At 41.4% G+C, this 17151-nt stretch overlaps 3 protein-coding genes across 3 annotated transcripts; all 3 read left to right on the forward strand.

Annotated features, from left to right (window-relative positions):
- Nucleotides 1–949: 949 nt before the first annotated feature.
- Nucleotides 950–6324, forward strand: LOC307087713 (uncharacterized protein; the record flags this gene model as incomplete). Its single annotated transcript, XM_079753346.1, has 7 exons — nucleotides 950–1109; nucleotides 1830–2405; nucleotides 3006–3581; nucleotides 4760–4885; nucleotides 5542–5644; nucleotides 6023–6090; nucleotides 6190–6324. 6 exons carry the CDS (start codon nucleotides 950–952, stop codon nucleotides 6072–6074), a joined length of 1593 nt encoding a protein of 530 aa, XP_079609472.1. The 3' UTR covers nucleotides 6075–6090; nucleotides 6190–6324.
- Nucleotides 6325–9517: 3193 nt separating this feature from the next.
- ttc32 (tetratricopeptide repeat domain 32) lies at nucleotides 9518–10903 on the forward strand. The gene is made up of 3 exons (XM_079753975.1): nucleotides 9518–9657; nucleotides 10137–10303; nucleotides 10618–10903. The coding sequence occupies exons 1-3, from the start codon at nucleotides 9524–9526 to the stop codon at nucleotides 10743–10745; spliced, it is 429 nt and encodes a 142-aa protein (XP_079610101.1). The 5' UTR covers nucleotides 9518–9523; the 3' UTR covers nucleotides 10746–10903.
- A 413-nt stretch (nucleotides 10904–11316) lies between these two features.
- On the forward strand, nucleotides 11317–15477 carry zpax1 (zona pellucida protein AX 1; the record flags this gene model as incomplete). Its single annotated transcript, XM_079753226.1, has 14 exons — nucleotides 11317–11326; nucleotides 11684–11779; nucleotides 11861–11985; nucleotides 12462–12626; nucleotides 12709–12805; nucleotides 12911–13128; nucleotides 13208–13364; nucleotides 13444–13649; nucleotides 13724–13841; nucleotides 13934–14133; nucleotides 14216–14330; nucleotides 14414–14575; nucleotides 15055–15244; nucleotides 15321–15477. 14 exons carry the CDS (start codon nucleotides 11317–11319, stop codon nucleotides 15475–15477), a joined length of 2016 nt encoding a protein of 671 aa, XP_079609352.1.
- Nucleotides 15478–17151: the final 1674 nt, after the last annotated feature.

Raw genomic sequence — 17151 nt, forward strand, 5'->3', positions numbered from 1 at the left:
ATTATTATGCACATGGTCTGTGATGATCCATCTATTTACCACTCCTTTTATTCACTCCACTCATTTCAATTATGAAAGTAGTTATTCTAGTTACATTATTTTCGTGATATTGTCTTAACCTTAATTTCTATAAAATAAATCTGTCTACTTCTGATGACTGTTCAAACGTTTGCTATCTTTGTCTAACATCCTTATTTGTTTCTAGCCCTTCATTTGTTGGACGATTGGTGGACAATTGTCACACTGTTACAATTTACGGCCACAACATCCAAATTGTTCTGAAATGAATAACCATTATTAATTATGAATTGTTTGTATATTTGTTTATATAATTAATTAAACTAGAAAAAAATGTTGATTGGAGACACAATTGTTTAACTTTTTCATTAGAAATAGCTTTTATATATTTTTATAAATAAATTGTTCAAGAAGTTTTTGAGTAATGCCATGAAAAACATTTGTTTTTTTACACCTACCCCGAAGTCTCCCTTCTATGTTTGTTCTTCATTCTTAGCACCATACTAACAGGCAGGTTCTGGTTCTTCAAACATGACAGGGAAAAACCAAAGTATAAATAAAAGACACCAGGGGGATACATTGCAAGTACAAAATGACCAAGCAATACAAGGTTTAAGTTGCGTTTAAGTTTCTTATTTGACGAATGTTCAAGGCCTATTTTCACATTCTTTGGAAAAAATAAATAAGCCAAAGTCCCATGTCCTCGCTACAGTGTGTGTGTGTGTGTGTGTGTGTGTGTGTGTGTGTGTGTGTGTGTGTGTGACGTTAGGGTGGTGCCTGCGCATCCCTGGAGCGAGGCGCACCTGGATTGGACCACATGTTCTGGTGGTCTGAGGTCACCACTACTTAAATTTAGACCCAAGGCTAAAGAAGAACAGCTCTCACAGGCGTCCAGTTTGCACAGGACAGGGTTGGAAAATCCATTGCCACGATGTCTTATTTTTCGTGCGTTTACTGCGTTTTGCTGTTGCTATCTGGGGTTTTGGGCACATACCCGCCGAGCGGACTGGATCTCCACCACATAACTGCGCAAAGTTATGCACAGACTAGAAATATAGCCCGACCACCGCATAGAACGCTGAATCCATCAAGTAAGTCTACGTATTCATTATCTAAAACATTATTTCGTTTTTATTATAATCAAGTGTTAGAATTAAAGACCATTCATTTTTTGAATAATATAAATATTGTCTCGTATTAAGTAGGCCTAGGTTTGTCTTATTATACGTAAGCCTGTAGGTCCTTTATATATATATATATATATATATATATATATATATATATATATATATATATATATATATATATATATATATATATATATATATATATATATATATATATATATATTTATATATATATATATACATACACATATATATATACACAAGTAAGAATGAAAATAATTTATGTAGGTAAAAGCCTAATGTTCTGAAGCTAGACCTCCACACTTTTTATCTAAAAAAGTTAGCTAAGTTGAGTTAAATAAGAGTTATTCAGCAAATTGTAATTTCATCTTTTAATATTTCCGGCTAACTAATAAGTGAAGCCTATCATTTCACGACACTGTTCAAAACATGACGTGCATGATATCTTCAATATGCCTACGGCAAAGTCCCTAAACTTGTTTTAAACGGTTTAGGTGACTGTACCTACTCATGCTTTTACTTATTAATTTGTTCCTGCTTGAACAAAGAAATAATAATTTTACTCTATACAACTCGTATAAAGAAAACTTACACTCTACACTTTTAATTCTCCTTTCAAGCTGTTAATGTGCCCTAACGCTTCTCCTTTCTGGTGGCCCATAGTTCACGGCAGTGATTACAGGTATAGAGGCTATCACTACCACCACCAGCCACCCAGGATCCCACCGCCGGTAGTGTATCATCCCATCCCTCTATCTCCCCCAGTGACTTACCACCACAGACACTCGGTCCCCATGCCACCCCCCTACCACCACTTCAATGGTGCCGTAGCCCCCCAGTGGCACAACATCCACAGAGCTCACTCACCCCCTGTAGTCCACCATCACAGGGCTCACCATCCCTTCCCCGCAGCTGGCTATTACAGACACCAAGCTGTGTGTCCCTCACCCCCACCCACAGTGCAGCCAGACCCCACAGTAGCAGCAGCCACCTCTAGCCCCACCCTAGAGGTTTACCTCCCCACCACCACCACCCTGCCAGAGTTCCCCTCTACAACAGTGGTAAGCCAGGCCACTGTGCCCCCCACACCACCGGTGACCACCCTTCCCCCTGTGACCACTTTCACCCCCATGTTGGCGACTGAGACCACCGAGGCCCCGGTGGGGACCCCCGCTCCTGTGATGCTACCGGTCAGTACCCCAAGCGGCAGCAGCACCAGCGTCAGTCCTGTGGAGACAGGTAGAATATTCCAAGTCAGGTTTGCTTTACATAACCCACATCAATGTTACCCAATGCTTTAAAATGTAAGTTGTTGTTTGTCTTGACAAATGATGGCAAAACATTTGCAATTTGAATTTCGTCAAACGACAAATTTGGATTATAACATAATGTAAAAAGTAAAAATAAAAATCTCTGTTCAGGGAGAAATAAAACATTGGATGAAGAAACCATACAAATATAGTTTGGGATTTTCAGGCTTCCAGGCTCTTAAACACTGTACCACCCCTGCTCAAATAAATTAGCAAATAACTCTTTCTGACAAACATCTTGGTGAACCATTAAAAGCTGGCTACAGTATGCCCTCTAAGACATACTGTATCATTTTAATTGAAACCTCACAAGTTCCTGTCAATTGAGCCTAGTAATTTTTTCAAAACATACTTGTTAACACTTTATTTTAATCTTCTGTAGGCTGTTTGCCACCCTTTAATTGTCTTTAACATAATGGTTCTTTTTTTGTGAAAGATGCAATGAATAAGGGAAATGTTTCACAATGTTTGCAAACACAGTTCATAATTTCAAGCAATTCAAGACAATGCCTGTGATTGGTTGCCATAGAAACCGATTCTCAGTGCAGGAGCCTTCCCCTGGATCTGGTGTTCATCATCGACAGCTCTCGTAGCGTGCGCCCCGGCGAATTTGAGAAGGTCAAGATCTTCCTGGCCGACATGGTCGACACGCTGGACGTTGGACCCGATGCCACCCGGGTGGCCGTAGTCAACTATGCCAGCACCGTCAAGATCGAGTTCCTGCTCAAGGACCACCTGAACAAACCCGACATGAAGCGCGCCATCACCCGCATTGAGCCCCTGGCCGCCGGCACCATGACGGGCCTCGCCATCAAGACGGCCATGAACGAGGCCTTCACTGAGCAGTCCGGCGCCCGCCCCCGCTCCCGCAAGATCTCCAAGGTGGCCATCATCGTCACGGACGGGAGGCCCCAGGACCAGGTGGAGGAGGTGTCGGCCGCCGCCCGGGGCTCGGGCATCGAAATCTACGCGGTGGGGGTGGACCGCGCCGACATGCGCTCCCTGCAGCTGATGGCCAGCATCCCCCTGGAGGACCACGTCTTCTACGTGGAGACCTACGGTGTCATCGAGAAGCTGACATCCAAGTTCCGGGAGACCCTGTGCGGTAGGACTGTGAAGGGGGCGGGGGGCTGGGGTACGGAGGAGACCGTTCTTCGGTTAACCTTAAAGCCGTGCTTCCTGAGGAAGGCTTTATAGGGCGGTGATCCCTCGTCACGGATCATCGAGGTAACTAATAATAATTGCACCTGGGATTATACACTAACTCTGTAACTGAATGTTAACAATGGAGCTAAACGCTAAGTGACCTCAGGAGCAGGAGAAGACCACATGTTGTCACATGCACATGGAGTGCAGATGTGTGAGCTTGTACTGGTTTGTAGTTGCTAACTCAAGCCCAGCGGAAAGTATCACGGCCTTAAATGGTCCTCAACTTTCACCTTCTTTTACAACAGCAGAAAAGAAAGAATGGTACTCTGTCATTAGGAACACAGAGAAAGCTTCAAAGGACCGAGCCCATCAAAGCATCTTCACCAAGGAATGCTTTAAGAATATTCTCTCTTAGCATACAGTGATCTAACTCCATAGAACTTTGTATATCCAAACTAGAAATAGCTGACAATTGGAGAGACCAAAATACTCAGAAAGATAGACAGAATACATTGAAGGAAACATACAGACTCCATTTCCCTCTGTTGATATAATATTGCAACCTATACTTTAACAGCTGTGCTGGCTAGGCAAGGTTCTACTGAGTTATTTCTTTAATAAAGCAACTGGTGGGTCAGATTAATCAATGTAAAATGTACACGGTTCCATAATGTTTTCTCTGTGTTTTAGCTTGTGTTGTCCAACACACGGTGAGCCTAATCAGTATGCAAATGAGATGTGGCTGAAATGTGGTGAAGGTTTCTATCGAGAGACAAGAAATGCACTTCTGCCAGCAACACTTAGACCGCTGCGTAGATAAGAGGCTTGCTTCCCAAAAATAACGCTTGATGGCATGGGAAAAACGTCCCATAACTATGTGTATGAAGAAATATGTTATTCGAGTGCAGCTCAGTAGGAATACATCAAAAATATGGATTTCTGCCGAATATCAATCTTTCAAGGAATGGCACCGAGGTAAATAAGGCATGCCTTATTGACATCCGTGGAACGTAGGATTGGTTGATGGTTACAAATGTATCCCCAAATTTTATATTAGAAACGTCTCCTCACCCACCTTAACCTCGCCACGGCGCCGCCATCTTGGTGGTGCCTCCTAATCCTGGCTTATTCCAGGTGTGGACCCCTGCGCCATGGGACACCACTGCGATCACATATGTGTCAACAGCAACGCCTCCTATTACTGCAAGTGCCGGAACGGTTATATCTTGAACACGGACAAGAAAACATGTTCCATGAAACGTAAGAACCTAATGGGGCCCTGCTTATCGGCGCCATGTTGTAGAAATGATCATAAAAACATTGACAGACGACCTGAACTGCTGATGTTATACTCATGCCATTTAGAGACGTGCCCATTACAGCTTTAAATAAACAACAACAATGCTTTAAATTAATAATTCATTTATTTGCCTAAATGGAAGTGTGTCCCAACATCCCATCCGATTGGAGCAACACAGCTTGACTCCTTTGATTGACTGTTGTGGTTTCCCATTTGTTGGACAATAAGCCATGTGGCACTCACACGATAAGTGTTAAACTTAGTTGAGAATGCATGAGAAACAGTAAGCTTTTAACAACATGTCTGTTCATCCTGGACAAAGTGCAGAATATTGATGGTGAGTTGGTAGTTACAAAGTCATTCTGGACTATACTACTGTACAGGATATATGACGGGTTATACTTTTTCGCATCTTCTTTGGAGAAAGAAAATAATAAGTTGTTTATCTAAAGAATGCATTTTTGTGCTTGATCAAGTATGTGTTCTTACACAAAAGCACTGGTTGTATTGCTGACTTGTGTGTGTGTGTGTGTGTTTGTGTTTTTTCGTGCTCTCGCCCTGTGTACGTGACCATTCTCTTGCATGGATGTGAAATGTGTGCTTCCCCCTACTGAAGAGGTGAAGGCCACGGTGGTACAGGACCCCTGTAAATGTGAAGCCAGGCTGGCGTTCCAGAAGCAGACGCAGAGTGCCATCCAGCAGCTCACTGCAAAACATATCCTTTACCCCGCTTTCCATTGGCTTATCCCACCCACCTCGAGGTCAATTCCCAATGTCCTCAGCCGTCTGGCAGGCATCCTTGAGCAAGGAGCTTTATTTTAACACAATCACATAGAGCATGGTTGCTTAACGCCCTACCTGTTCTTCAAGGACGTGTATCTGAGGTATCACTAGAAGTCGCTTTGCGTCTGTGGCTAAATAGCACTTTATGGGAATGAATACTGTGTTGAGATAACCCCAATAAGGTCCTCTAAATTCAAAACAAGGTGAGGCAATAGGAGTAACCATACAGCATGTTAACATCGGCATCCATTCCCATCAACATTTTTGTAACATCCCACAGAGAATGTATGATGGCCTTGACTGCTCTCACTCAGTGACGTCACAGGGAGGGTGAAGCAGCTGGAGAGCGCATTGGGCCGTGCTTAGGGGGAACGCTGAGTAGGTGAGCAAGGCTTGTTTCTCTTACGGCTGATTGGTGGGCTAACAAGCAAAAACAAAACAGGGCCCACGGTTTGACCTGGTGTTTATTTGACATCCACAGACCCACCAGACTGTGTGCATCCTGTCGGAGACACAGACATGGACCATTGCAACACTGGCATGCAGTCCCTCTCACTTCCTGTGTCTATGAATGGCAGGTTATACAGAGCTATTGTTTGGAGACAAAAGGCTTTTCATTTTTTGCAATTTATACATTTTGTTCGTTTTTGGCTATTCATAATCATTATTTTGTGATGTTGATGTGGAAATATAAATATATAAAACGATTTGTATGGCGTTTCACTTAATCTCTTAAATACACGCATATATATGTATATATATATATATATATATACTTACACATACATATATATATATTAGTTTGAAAAACAAACTAGTTTGTATAGTTACAATTAACAAAGATACATTACTTCTGCTGTTAGAATGTGTTTTTCGTTTTAATTATGTTCATAATTCTTGTTCCTTTATTACACAATTGATATACAGCATTTTCTATTGTAAAATATATATGAATAATTGTGGTTATCGGAAATGTGGTTAATTGTTCTTTATTTACAACTTTATAGATGTTTTTTGCATTTATTTATATTTTTATGATAATTGCAAGATATTATTCTCTTTCCTGTTCCCTATTATCTTGTTTTGAAATAAGTAATTTAATATGTTGTTAATCAACTCTTCTAAAGATATAACACTGGTTTTCTGTCTTTCCTTTTTTATTGATATTCTGAAAAGTTATGACATTAAACATGTTTCGTTCTTCAACTTAAACAGCAGAAGAGTTTGTTGTGTACAATTCAAGTGAACAAAACAATTATACAGCAGTCTACCAGACATTGATGTATCTATTTTTCATGGGATCTTATGTGATGGATATAATGAAACTGTAAGCTGCAGCTCCTCTTTTTAAATAAAGTAGTATTACTATATGCTTTAAAAAGCTCCAACTGTTATGCTGTCCAATTTCAGAGAGTTTCTATCCCATACCAAGCTGAATACCTATGTCCCTACCACCATGTCTTTCTATAGCCTGAATGTCAATATTTAAAGTAAATATCCAGCTCCAGTGCAGAAGTCTGTCCTGACAACGTGTTAAAATGGACCTGGACCTCCAGTGAAACCCTCTCAGAGAGCCAGGGGTCAGGGAGACAGATCAATGTCGCTGGCGGACTACCAGAGTCTGGCTTTCTCTTCGGACCTAGGTGTCACATGGGTCTGCTTCCGATACCATGATAACGCAACCGCTCTTGAGTCAAGAGCCTTTACACATGAGAGCGGCTTTCTGTTTGTGTGCTGGTGGCTTTATTGACTACCACACACAGAGACACAAAAAGGATACCTCAAACCAGTGGATCGAAGAGCAATGGAAGTGACATGCCTTCACTATGTTGACACGTGAACTCATTTACTTTATTGACTGGCATTGTCCCCTGTTTTATTGTGAGTACGCCTAGTAAAAGGTTGACATTGTATGGTTTACGGTTACACAAACACCAGTGTAAAGGAATGTCTTGTTGGTCTTTTCATGCAAAGGTCCAATGTAAAATATGCTTCCAGTTGTAATTGTAGTGATTTCTCCAGATGCAGGCATTAAGCTTTGAGAGAACACCTTTCAGCCATACAGATACTGAATTATCATAATTTAGCTTTTTTATAGAGGTGAGCTGTTCACATCCCACTGATATACTTCCATATATAGGCCTCATGAAGATATAATTGGAAACATCGTAACATTAGATACAATAACCATGTATCCTTTTCTAAATCTGTGTCTTTAGTGTTTGGTCAAACACGGATGGAACACTAGAAACGGGAGATTCTTACTTATTGTGGCAAGGAGACCGCATTTTGGGAAGGTATTGCGTAGAGTGCACAAGTAAGAAGTGCTGCTAGGATGCTGCTATGCAGCTTTAAGTCCATAAAGTGAGAGGCTGGGGGGTACAGGACGTGATGATGAATGTTTGGTCACACCAGAGGACCTTTATCCCCTGTGTTAAGTCTCTCAGCCATTTGCAATGTTTGAACTTACAGAAGAGATGCCAACTACTGAGACTATGAGAACAAGATTCAGAAGAACAAGTCATATTTGCCAAAATATAAAGGTTATTTTTGCTTTTTACAAGGGATACGGTTAACTAGATCTGTTTGATGGAGCATGTAAGGAGAACTCTCCATCAGCAGCTTTTTATCTGCCTAAATATGTTGTGCTTCAGGATGCAGCATCAACAACATACACCTAAATGTTAGAATCTCCAACTCTGGCCTCTTTGCTATTAAGGAATGATTGTCTTCAAGAACCTGCATCCTTATGCAGGTGGAAAGCCTTAATGCCATTCAGACATAATTTCAGCAATGTAACGTCTACTACAGAGAATGCAAGCCACATTTCCTCTGCGGCTCAGTGAATATAAAGGTTCCAATGTTATTCTCACGTTTGTCCCTCTCAGTAAACAGCCTTCTGCATGGGTCGGCAGGTCTTCCTTTGATCCAGTGAGCAGTACACACGCACAAACTGATAAGACATGTGGCGGGAGGAAGTAGAGCTCACCTATAGCTCCTCTCAGGGGGCATTTTCCACCAGGAAAAAATAGATACCTGAGAACAGACACAAATTGCTTGTAAGCTTATGGAAATGTTTCCTTCCTTTCTATTATCTGCAGCATATCATTGAGATTTTTATTTTCTGGATGTTATTTCTTGTGGATTTGGCGCCTCGGAATTCTTTCCATGACCTAAAAGGCGCACTGTAGGTCTGAACAATGCGACAAACAGCCAAATATTTTACAGATAGACAGAAGGAATCTACATGTTAAATGCGAAATATTTCCTTGAAAGGGAAGCTTTGGGGCCCCAGTTTTCCAACACATCACTGTTAAGATTTCCTTCCAATGTAAAGCTCAATGTTTTTTTTCAAAGGAAATGTCAATCTAGGCTATGGCTTTAGACGTGTGTTTTGCTTGCTTTGGGGATTTATTATAGTTTAATGTAACAATAAAAAAAGAGACAAATATCAATTGTGATAAGTGAGCCATCACTCAAAGATTAATCAATTGGAAGAGAGAGAGAGAGAGAGAGAGAGAGAGAGAGAGAGAGAGAGAGAGAGAGAGAGAGAGAGAGAGAGAGAGAGAGAGAGAAATTCTGCCACCATCTGGTTGTTTTTAGAAACGACATAGTAACAGGACAAGTCGTCATCATAGTTCAGATTGTTTATTTTATTTGTTGGTCCATCAATTATTGAACCTAATCAATAACCTTAATGCATGGTTTATTTAGTATTTAAGCCCATAGCGACGTGTGCTTCACAGAAATGTAATAGTGACGCCGACCTCTCTTACGTCACATCCGCAAGGACGTGACAATACGATCAACGCGACATGGAGAGCGAAGGTGTTTACGTCGAAAATAACCCGCAAACACTTGCCAATGCTCATTCGGAGTTTAGAAAACGTAATTTTGAATTGGCAGAAGAACTTTATACAAAGTTCATTTCATCGTGTTTGCATAAGAGGTAGTACTAGTGATCGTTTTATGCCTGCTCGGCTGTCCTGTAGTTAGAAGCTTGTATCTGGCCAAGAGAAACAGTTAATTTCCTGTTATAACAACATTGGTGTCTATTTTAAGCTATCATTGTTAAAATATTTGTTCAATGTATGACTTCAGGAGAAATCTGTTTAATTTAAATAAAGTGACAACTATTAATAATCTTACATCAGTAATTCTATATACGTACTAACTCGTAGCTTTAATTTCAAGTTGGTTCCCCACAGCCAAAGTCAACCTCATGTGGCTGGCCGCACAGTCTGACTTTAAACCAGCATCTAGTGAAGGCAAGAGTACATTAGCTCCAGTCCATAGAGCAACCTGCTAAGTCCATAGAGCAACAGCCAAGTAAATTGCTTTACTTGGCTGTTTTCCGATGTACCTGCGACGAATACTGCCACCATACAATTCAATAATACGCTGTGCATATCTGATCCATGTTTGCAGGGAATGTGCGGCAGGTGACCTAGCCGCCGCATACAACAGCCGTGGACAGATCAGATACCTGAGGGTTGACTTCACTGAGGCAGTGGAGGACTACACTGAGGCCATAGAGGTCGACCCTCGTTTCGAAATACCCTTCTACAACAGAGGACTGATCCACTATAGATTAGGTATTACATCGTTAGTTTAAAAGTTAGACCATATCATTGTACTAATGTTGCCGATGGGGTTGTAATTTTCCATATCCATCACTAGATGGAGCCAACGAAAAGACAATGACATGACATGTACTTTAGAATGAAATCATACATGTGCAGCTGCATAATTAAAGACTGTGCGGCTGTTACAAATCATGCATATGAATTATATACATCATTTGCTGAACCTTTATGGGACACTGCTGCCAACATTAATACCGGTACGCCATTTATTAATTCATGGTCATCATCATTGAGCATCGCTGAAATGTACATCTATTCTACAGGTTTTTTCGAAGAAGCCAAGAGAGACTTTCAGCAAGTACTGAAGATCAATCCAGACTTTGAAGAGGCCAAAGTCAGTCTCCTCCAGACGCTTCAGGACCAGCAGCACAGAATGACCCGGGGATACTGACCATGATGGACCAGCAGCACAGAATGACCCGGGGATACTGACCATGATGGACCAGCAGCACAGAAAGACCCAGTGGCTTGTTTGGCATTGGGATTTGCTTTCTCTTTTCGATGTATTTTTGATTTACATAAAATTATTGTGAAGTTAATAAAAATATGTCATAATTTTAATGTTCTATTTTGCTTGAGTATAATGTAGTTATTTGATTTGTCCAAATGAAGGCCCAACATGGTGTAGAATCGATAGCTCAGTGCATCTGTTAGCAAAAAAAAAAAAATATATATATATATATATATATAGGCAAAAACATATCTACCCTAAATGGTTAATTCTGCTCAATAACATATAAAGATGGCGTTTGGGTAGGGGGGATATCTTTGCAATACAATAGGCCATACGCCTATTACAATAGGCTTGCATTGCTTGCCCGCCCTTTACGGCTATGGGTTTTGATTGGCTATTGTGCGGGATAATAATGAAGGGCGTTTTAATACAAACTAGTGCAAGCTAGCGGCCGAATTGCTCTTAATTGATCAGTTGTTAAGCATGCGCAGCTCGTAGTCTCGTGCTGATGACTGCAGGTTAAAACAGCTGTTTGAGACGCATTCTCATCACCTGTGTTTTCATCAACAGCTTGAACTACTTGGGGTTGTGTAGGCTTGCATCTCATTTGCCATTATGAAGATACACTTGAGTTTGTACGTATGTATGAAGACGATTATTTGTGATTATTTTTTAATGTTGGGATACATTTTGAGTACATGATGTGTCCTTCTCAGCGTATTATGGAATTTGATGGCAGTAGTCGTCGCAGGTCAAGCAAAGCCACATCGGAAAACGAACAAACAGCCAAGTATAACAATTTCTTGCTCCATATATTTTATTGGCATGTTGCTCCATGGATTGGAGCTAATGTAGCATACTCTTGGGTTCACTAGATGCTGATATAAAGTCAGACTGTGCGGGCAGTCACATGAAGCTGACTTTGGACGAAGTTTTGGCTGCGGGGAACCAACTTGAAATTGAAGCTACGAGTAAGATGTGTAGAGATTTATTGATTTATTATTAGTTGTAATTTAAATGAACTAATATCTACTGAATTCTTATTCTGCTAGATGGCTCTGAACATATATTACTGACGCCAGGCTTGGCTGCTAAATGTGGATATAGCATGGAATCTGACCCATGGGGCAACACCAGAATCTATACATCCTTGATGGGCTGCTATGTTGACAACACAGTATGTCCAACTAAACTTGTGTTGAAATGCCACACAGTGGGTTAGAATGACAAACTCTAAAAGTGTTTTATTTATCCCTAGGATGATCAATTGTTTAATATTGGATTAAGACTCAAAATGTATAGTGAAGGGACATCGGATGTGGTTACTCGTGATGTGTCCAAAACATGCAGCTACTCTGCCTGGGCCTCCCAGGAGATCGTTTGTGACAGAAACTACATGGAAGTAGGTCCCTTGTTTTTTTATATAAACAATGGTTTCTGTTTTTGAATTGGCAACCTTTATATTAATCGACTTGATTAGATCTCCAAAGACCTGGGGCAGAGAGATGCAAGCCCTCACACCAAAGGACATGCTGGGAACATTAAGGAGGACTTGACCAACAACGCAATGCTAAATGTATGTTAAAGGTCAATAATATTATTTTAGTTTGACAATGCTTTCATGGGATCTACCTAATAATGTCTTGTCCTCAGCTCAATGACACGGCATATGGTATCTGGAAGATGACCTTTTACACCCCTGAGCCAACTGTGATGATGCTGGATGAAGTTCACGAAGCTGGCTATGGCGCTATGACTAGCCCTAATCGACTGGTTGTGCGAAGCCCATACAACACAGCGCAGACCTACTCGGAAGATGTAGGCGTTGATTGGAAACTCTTCACAAGATTTTGCTGAAGCCAGAAAAATGTTTTTTAAATCCTCCTCTTGTAACTTTCAGGTGGCTGGTGTCCCGATGGAGGTTGTCAAAGTGGGCACTTACTTCACCACGCCACAGGGTCTGAGAATTGTGGATTTAATGGCTGCTTGTCCTACTGGTGAGTCTACCGTCAGTGGTGGAACTTGTTACTACCCTCTCGTATGGATTGTGGAAAGCACTAAAAGGCCCCACTAATGAGTTCACCATGTTCTGCCAATAACAGGTGGGGTGACTGTTAATGATGGCACGATCTCATGGAACATTCCACGCTACATTACACCCCTGTTGACTGGCAGAGTGAAAATATTGGAAATGCACATGGGCATTAATGGCAAAAGGTTGGATAAAGCTCAGATGGCTTCCAGGGGCTACACGCTTTCTACAACAGAATATCACCTAGTCATTGAGCTTCCGATTGGCTCCCCCGATGGTTACTTCAAGGTTTGACTCTTTACTCTAATAAGAAATGAATCATACCAGGTCAGTGGTGCCTTAATTAAAACTGCATGAATTATTTCAGAGCCATGCCCCAGATTACCAGTACCACCTCTCCTACACCGTGGAACCCATGCTTGAGTTGCTGTGGATTGCAAAGGATACTCAGTCTGATACAAGATATAAGGTTCTCTTCCCGATCACAACCCCTTTAATGCTCTGGTATCCAGATATTGTTGATGGTAAGTCTGCAAAAATATAAAAAAGGAATACTAGAACCATAATTGCATGTCTTAAACAAGCTTGATCCCTTCTATTTAGAAACTATCCCAGAGGAAGGGGTGTTTAAGGTTAAGTTTGGCACTATGCTGCATGATGTGAACTTGGTGAACATCACCTTCTCAACTGGGGTTCTGTCTGCTGCGGAGTGCAATGCCAAAGGTTTCCTTCAAGAACAAAAGTACTCCAATGGCTCAAAGATTTATTTGCTGCAAGTGCCCTTCTCTGACGACGTTGTTTTAAAACATGTAAGGCGGCTTGATGACTTTGAAAGATTCTAAATTCATCCAGGCTGCTGTCTTATCTAATCTCATATCTTCAGAATCCAGAGCCCTTGCTTACTGCCTACTTCCTGCCACTGACCTACGGGTTTATGGTCATGCCAGAAGAGACACCGTTTTCCTACTCTCTTGCAGTGGATGCATCACTGCATGATGTTGGTAAGCTGATTAAATAAACTAGACCTGTGCTTTCAATTTGAAGCACTCCTTGTTATTGCAATGCTGCTTGGGTGACAATGATTTCTCTTTAGTTCTTCCCAGTGTATTTGGCACATGCGACAACGCTTCATTCTTCATAACTGTGAAATATGGGAGTCAGGGACGCAACTTTGAGACGATGCTAGGTACACAGATGCTTACTCCTGAGCTCGGTAGAGTCTATGGTCAAACTGAAAATGGAACACACCTCAGCCTTTCCTTGCCATACACTTCCCTGGATGTAGCTTTTGAGGTAAGCTCAAGTGCTGTGACGCAAGATCGCTCATTATCAATACACCGAAGACATCTGCATCAAGCTTTCATTTGTCTTCCAGTTGTTCGATATGTCTTCGGTCAAAGCGAGGCTTGACGTACTACTGTGGGAGCCTATCAACAACTGGAGCCTCAATGATTTCTCCCTGGCCTGCAACTTTCCTTTGACCACAACAAGTAATATGTTGGCCACATGGTGTCATTGTTTAGTGTTTGTCAGGTTGACACACTGGTGATATTTGGTTTTTTTGTATTCTCAGAATGTTACTCAAATGGGACCATGACTGCCCTCAGTGTGAAGGTGGAATCTGTCCCCAATCTTGTTCCACATCAGCTCACCCTCAGAGACAAGTCGTGCAAACCATATTTCAGTGATGACCGGTTTGCACACTTCTCTTTTAATGTAAATTCCTGTGGGACTAGTAGGGTGGTAAGTAGATTGACCTCTTGACAGCATTGATAATAAATGTGGTAATGCTATCGAGTAACAAGCTTTTTTGGTCTAGTTCTTTGGAAACAACTTGCTGTATGAGAATGATATCTCCCTGGATTATTCAGCGAAGGCCTACACATCACCAGTTGAGCCAGACTTTAGGTGGGTAGTTTACGACAAGCCATAAACTTCCCTAACAACAAGGTTATAGGAAGCATGCCTAACCTTTTATAATTGCTTCCTCGCCCTTCTGTAGGCACACTGTATCTTGTTACTACTTGGTCAATGACAAGGCAACACTGGAGTTTGATAATAAACCATTAGTCAATATTCCATCAGCTGAAATTGGTACCGGACAGCTGATGGTTGAAATGAGACTGGCCCTGGGTAAGTCGTATTGCAGCAACATTTAAGAGCTATTGTAACTACTGTAAACTTTTGGCTAACCCCTTTTTTATCTTCACCCAGACGAATCATATGAGCTGTTCTATCAAGCACAAGATTATCCTGTGCAGAAGTACTTGAGGCAACCGGCTTACTTTGAGGTTGCGCTGCTGCATTCGGCTAATCCCCAGTTGGAGCTCATCTTGGACAACTGCTGGGCCACACTACAGGAGGAGAGGACCTCTCTGCCTCGTTGGGACATTATAGTAGACGGGTAATGTTTGATGGTGTGAGAGCAGCACGCGTCACTGTAAGCCCGAAGCTGACTGTTGTGTACGCTTCCTGTTTAGCTGCGAGAACCTTGAGGACCGCTACATCACCATCTTCCACCCGGTTGTGAGTGACCAGAGGGTTGTGGTTCCGTCGCTCTTCAAACGCTTTTCCGTCAAGATTTTCTCCTTTGTGAAGGATAAGGAAGTCTTGCAAGATGAGGTGGGCTATATGTGAGCTAGCAGATCACACCATATTCTCTATAAAGGTAACTTGTGTAACACCAGTATTGTCAACAGATTTATGTCCACTGTGATGCTGTAATCTGTGATTTGAATGCTGGCAACGGAGTCTGCAGCCAGTGCCGCGGTTCAACAGGCGTCAGACAACCAGTCGCTGCAAAAGGACGAAGGGGTATGAACAACCTCCTTGATGTAAACATGTATCCTTTATTGCAGCCCTTTTTTATATGATTTAATTACCTCTGATTACTCACTCTATTTGGTTGCAGTGCAAAGAAGTACTACTTTAAACCAATGGCAAATCTCCTCTGGACCGGTGCGGTTCAACTTCCTAAAATAAAAGCATCTTCATTTTATTTCTGTAGATTGTCATAGTGGAGCTATTTGTAAACAATGCAATACTTACAATAAAAGAACTGTAAACCCTGTATTGAGTGAGTGTCGTCATATTTCTGCTGTTTCTGGGCACTTCAGTCCAACTACACCTTCTCCTCACCAACTGAATGCTGAATCCCTGAATGCTAATGTTCATCTCTCAGGCTGGCTTACTGAGTTTATGTAGGTTATTAAGCTTGCGATAAATGTACACCTTAATGCTGGAAGTGGCGGTGCAGGGTGTCGTTCTTTGAAGACTGCTACCTCTCCATTGCCCTCCTCGATTATGACAATCATCTCATGCATGATGACTAGCAGTGTGGTTGAAGATGCAGAGGCAAATTGTATGTACTCGCCATGAGCCATTCATCACTTGGAATTCCAATGTCGGTATTGTCAAATGTGCAAGAGATCCAGAATGAGAACTCATCAAGAGGAATTCTGTGAAGACTTGGGCAGGTCGTTCTACTGAAATGCACTTCAAAAACATGGTACTCCTGATCTTTACAATGAAATGTTTAGTTAATGGGATTTTATTATGCAGTATTATAGTATACAGGCACTAAAAACAAAACGTTAAACTGCTCACCTCAGTGGATCTCGAATGATTACATATCAAGGATTTTACTATCCAAATGTATCTTGTATTGTCATGATGCATGCACAAGGTGGTGTCATCTACCTTTTGCTTGATGTTCATCCATTGTGGAATCTTCCTGATCCTGGAGAAGCAGATACTGCAAGAAATTTGCCAAATTCAGTTAAGTGTTCCACACGAATCAACCTGAACTGTCAGTCAAGATAAAGTGTCTCAGAAACACTTTCTAGTGGTAGAGGGTGGAAGCAGTTACTGGTCGGTTCTTCATACTATCACATGATGGTAAGATGTTAAGGCATGCGTGTTCCTCACTGCGTTGTGGACAATGATTTCAGCATTTCTCTTGCCCTAATTTATTTTTTGCATTTTGTTTTACCATTTCTCACTTTCAGGACAGAACACTTTCAATTCTAAAAAGTTATAACATGATATTATAGGGGAGGAGTAGGGCAAACCAACCTGTTTCACGACAGTCTAATCCCAGCTCAAATTCCATATAAGTGGGTGGACTATCAAACCCCTGCATTTTTCTGCTTCACACTGATAGTGATGTTTGTAGTCACTTGACTTATGGTTCAGTTTGTGTGGGGCTTTCTAACAAACACCAAACCTTGACAATTATTCCAGTTGTATTATTCATTCATAAAATTATGAATGTTAATGAATATTTGAAACTATGGTGATATAGGAAAAACT

Source organism: Pollachius pollachius (genome assembly GCF_949987615.1).
Source record: "Pollachius pollachius genome assembly, chromosome: 16".
NCBI lineage: Eukaryota > Metazoa > Chordata > Actinopteri > Gadiformes > Gadidae > Pollachius > Pollachius pollachius.

What these genes read in the sequence shown, in the direction of transcription:
- ttc32 (XM_079753975.1), top strand. Translation starts at nt 9,524, where the DNA reads ATGGAGAGCGAAGGTGTTTACGTCGAAAATAACCCGCAAACACTTGCC. An exon ending in TCATCGTGTTTGCATAAGAG is followed by an intron (nt 9,658 to 10,136) that starts GTAGTACTAGTG and finishes CCATGTTTGCAG; the next exon opens with GGAATGTGCGGCAGGTGACC. An exon ending in ACTGATCCACTATAGATTAG is followed by an intron (nt 10,304 to 10,617) that starts GTATTACATCGT and finishes TCTATTCTACAG; the next exon opens with GTTTTTTCGAAGAAGCCAAG.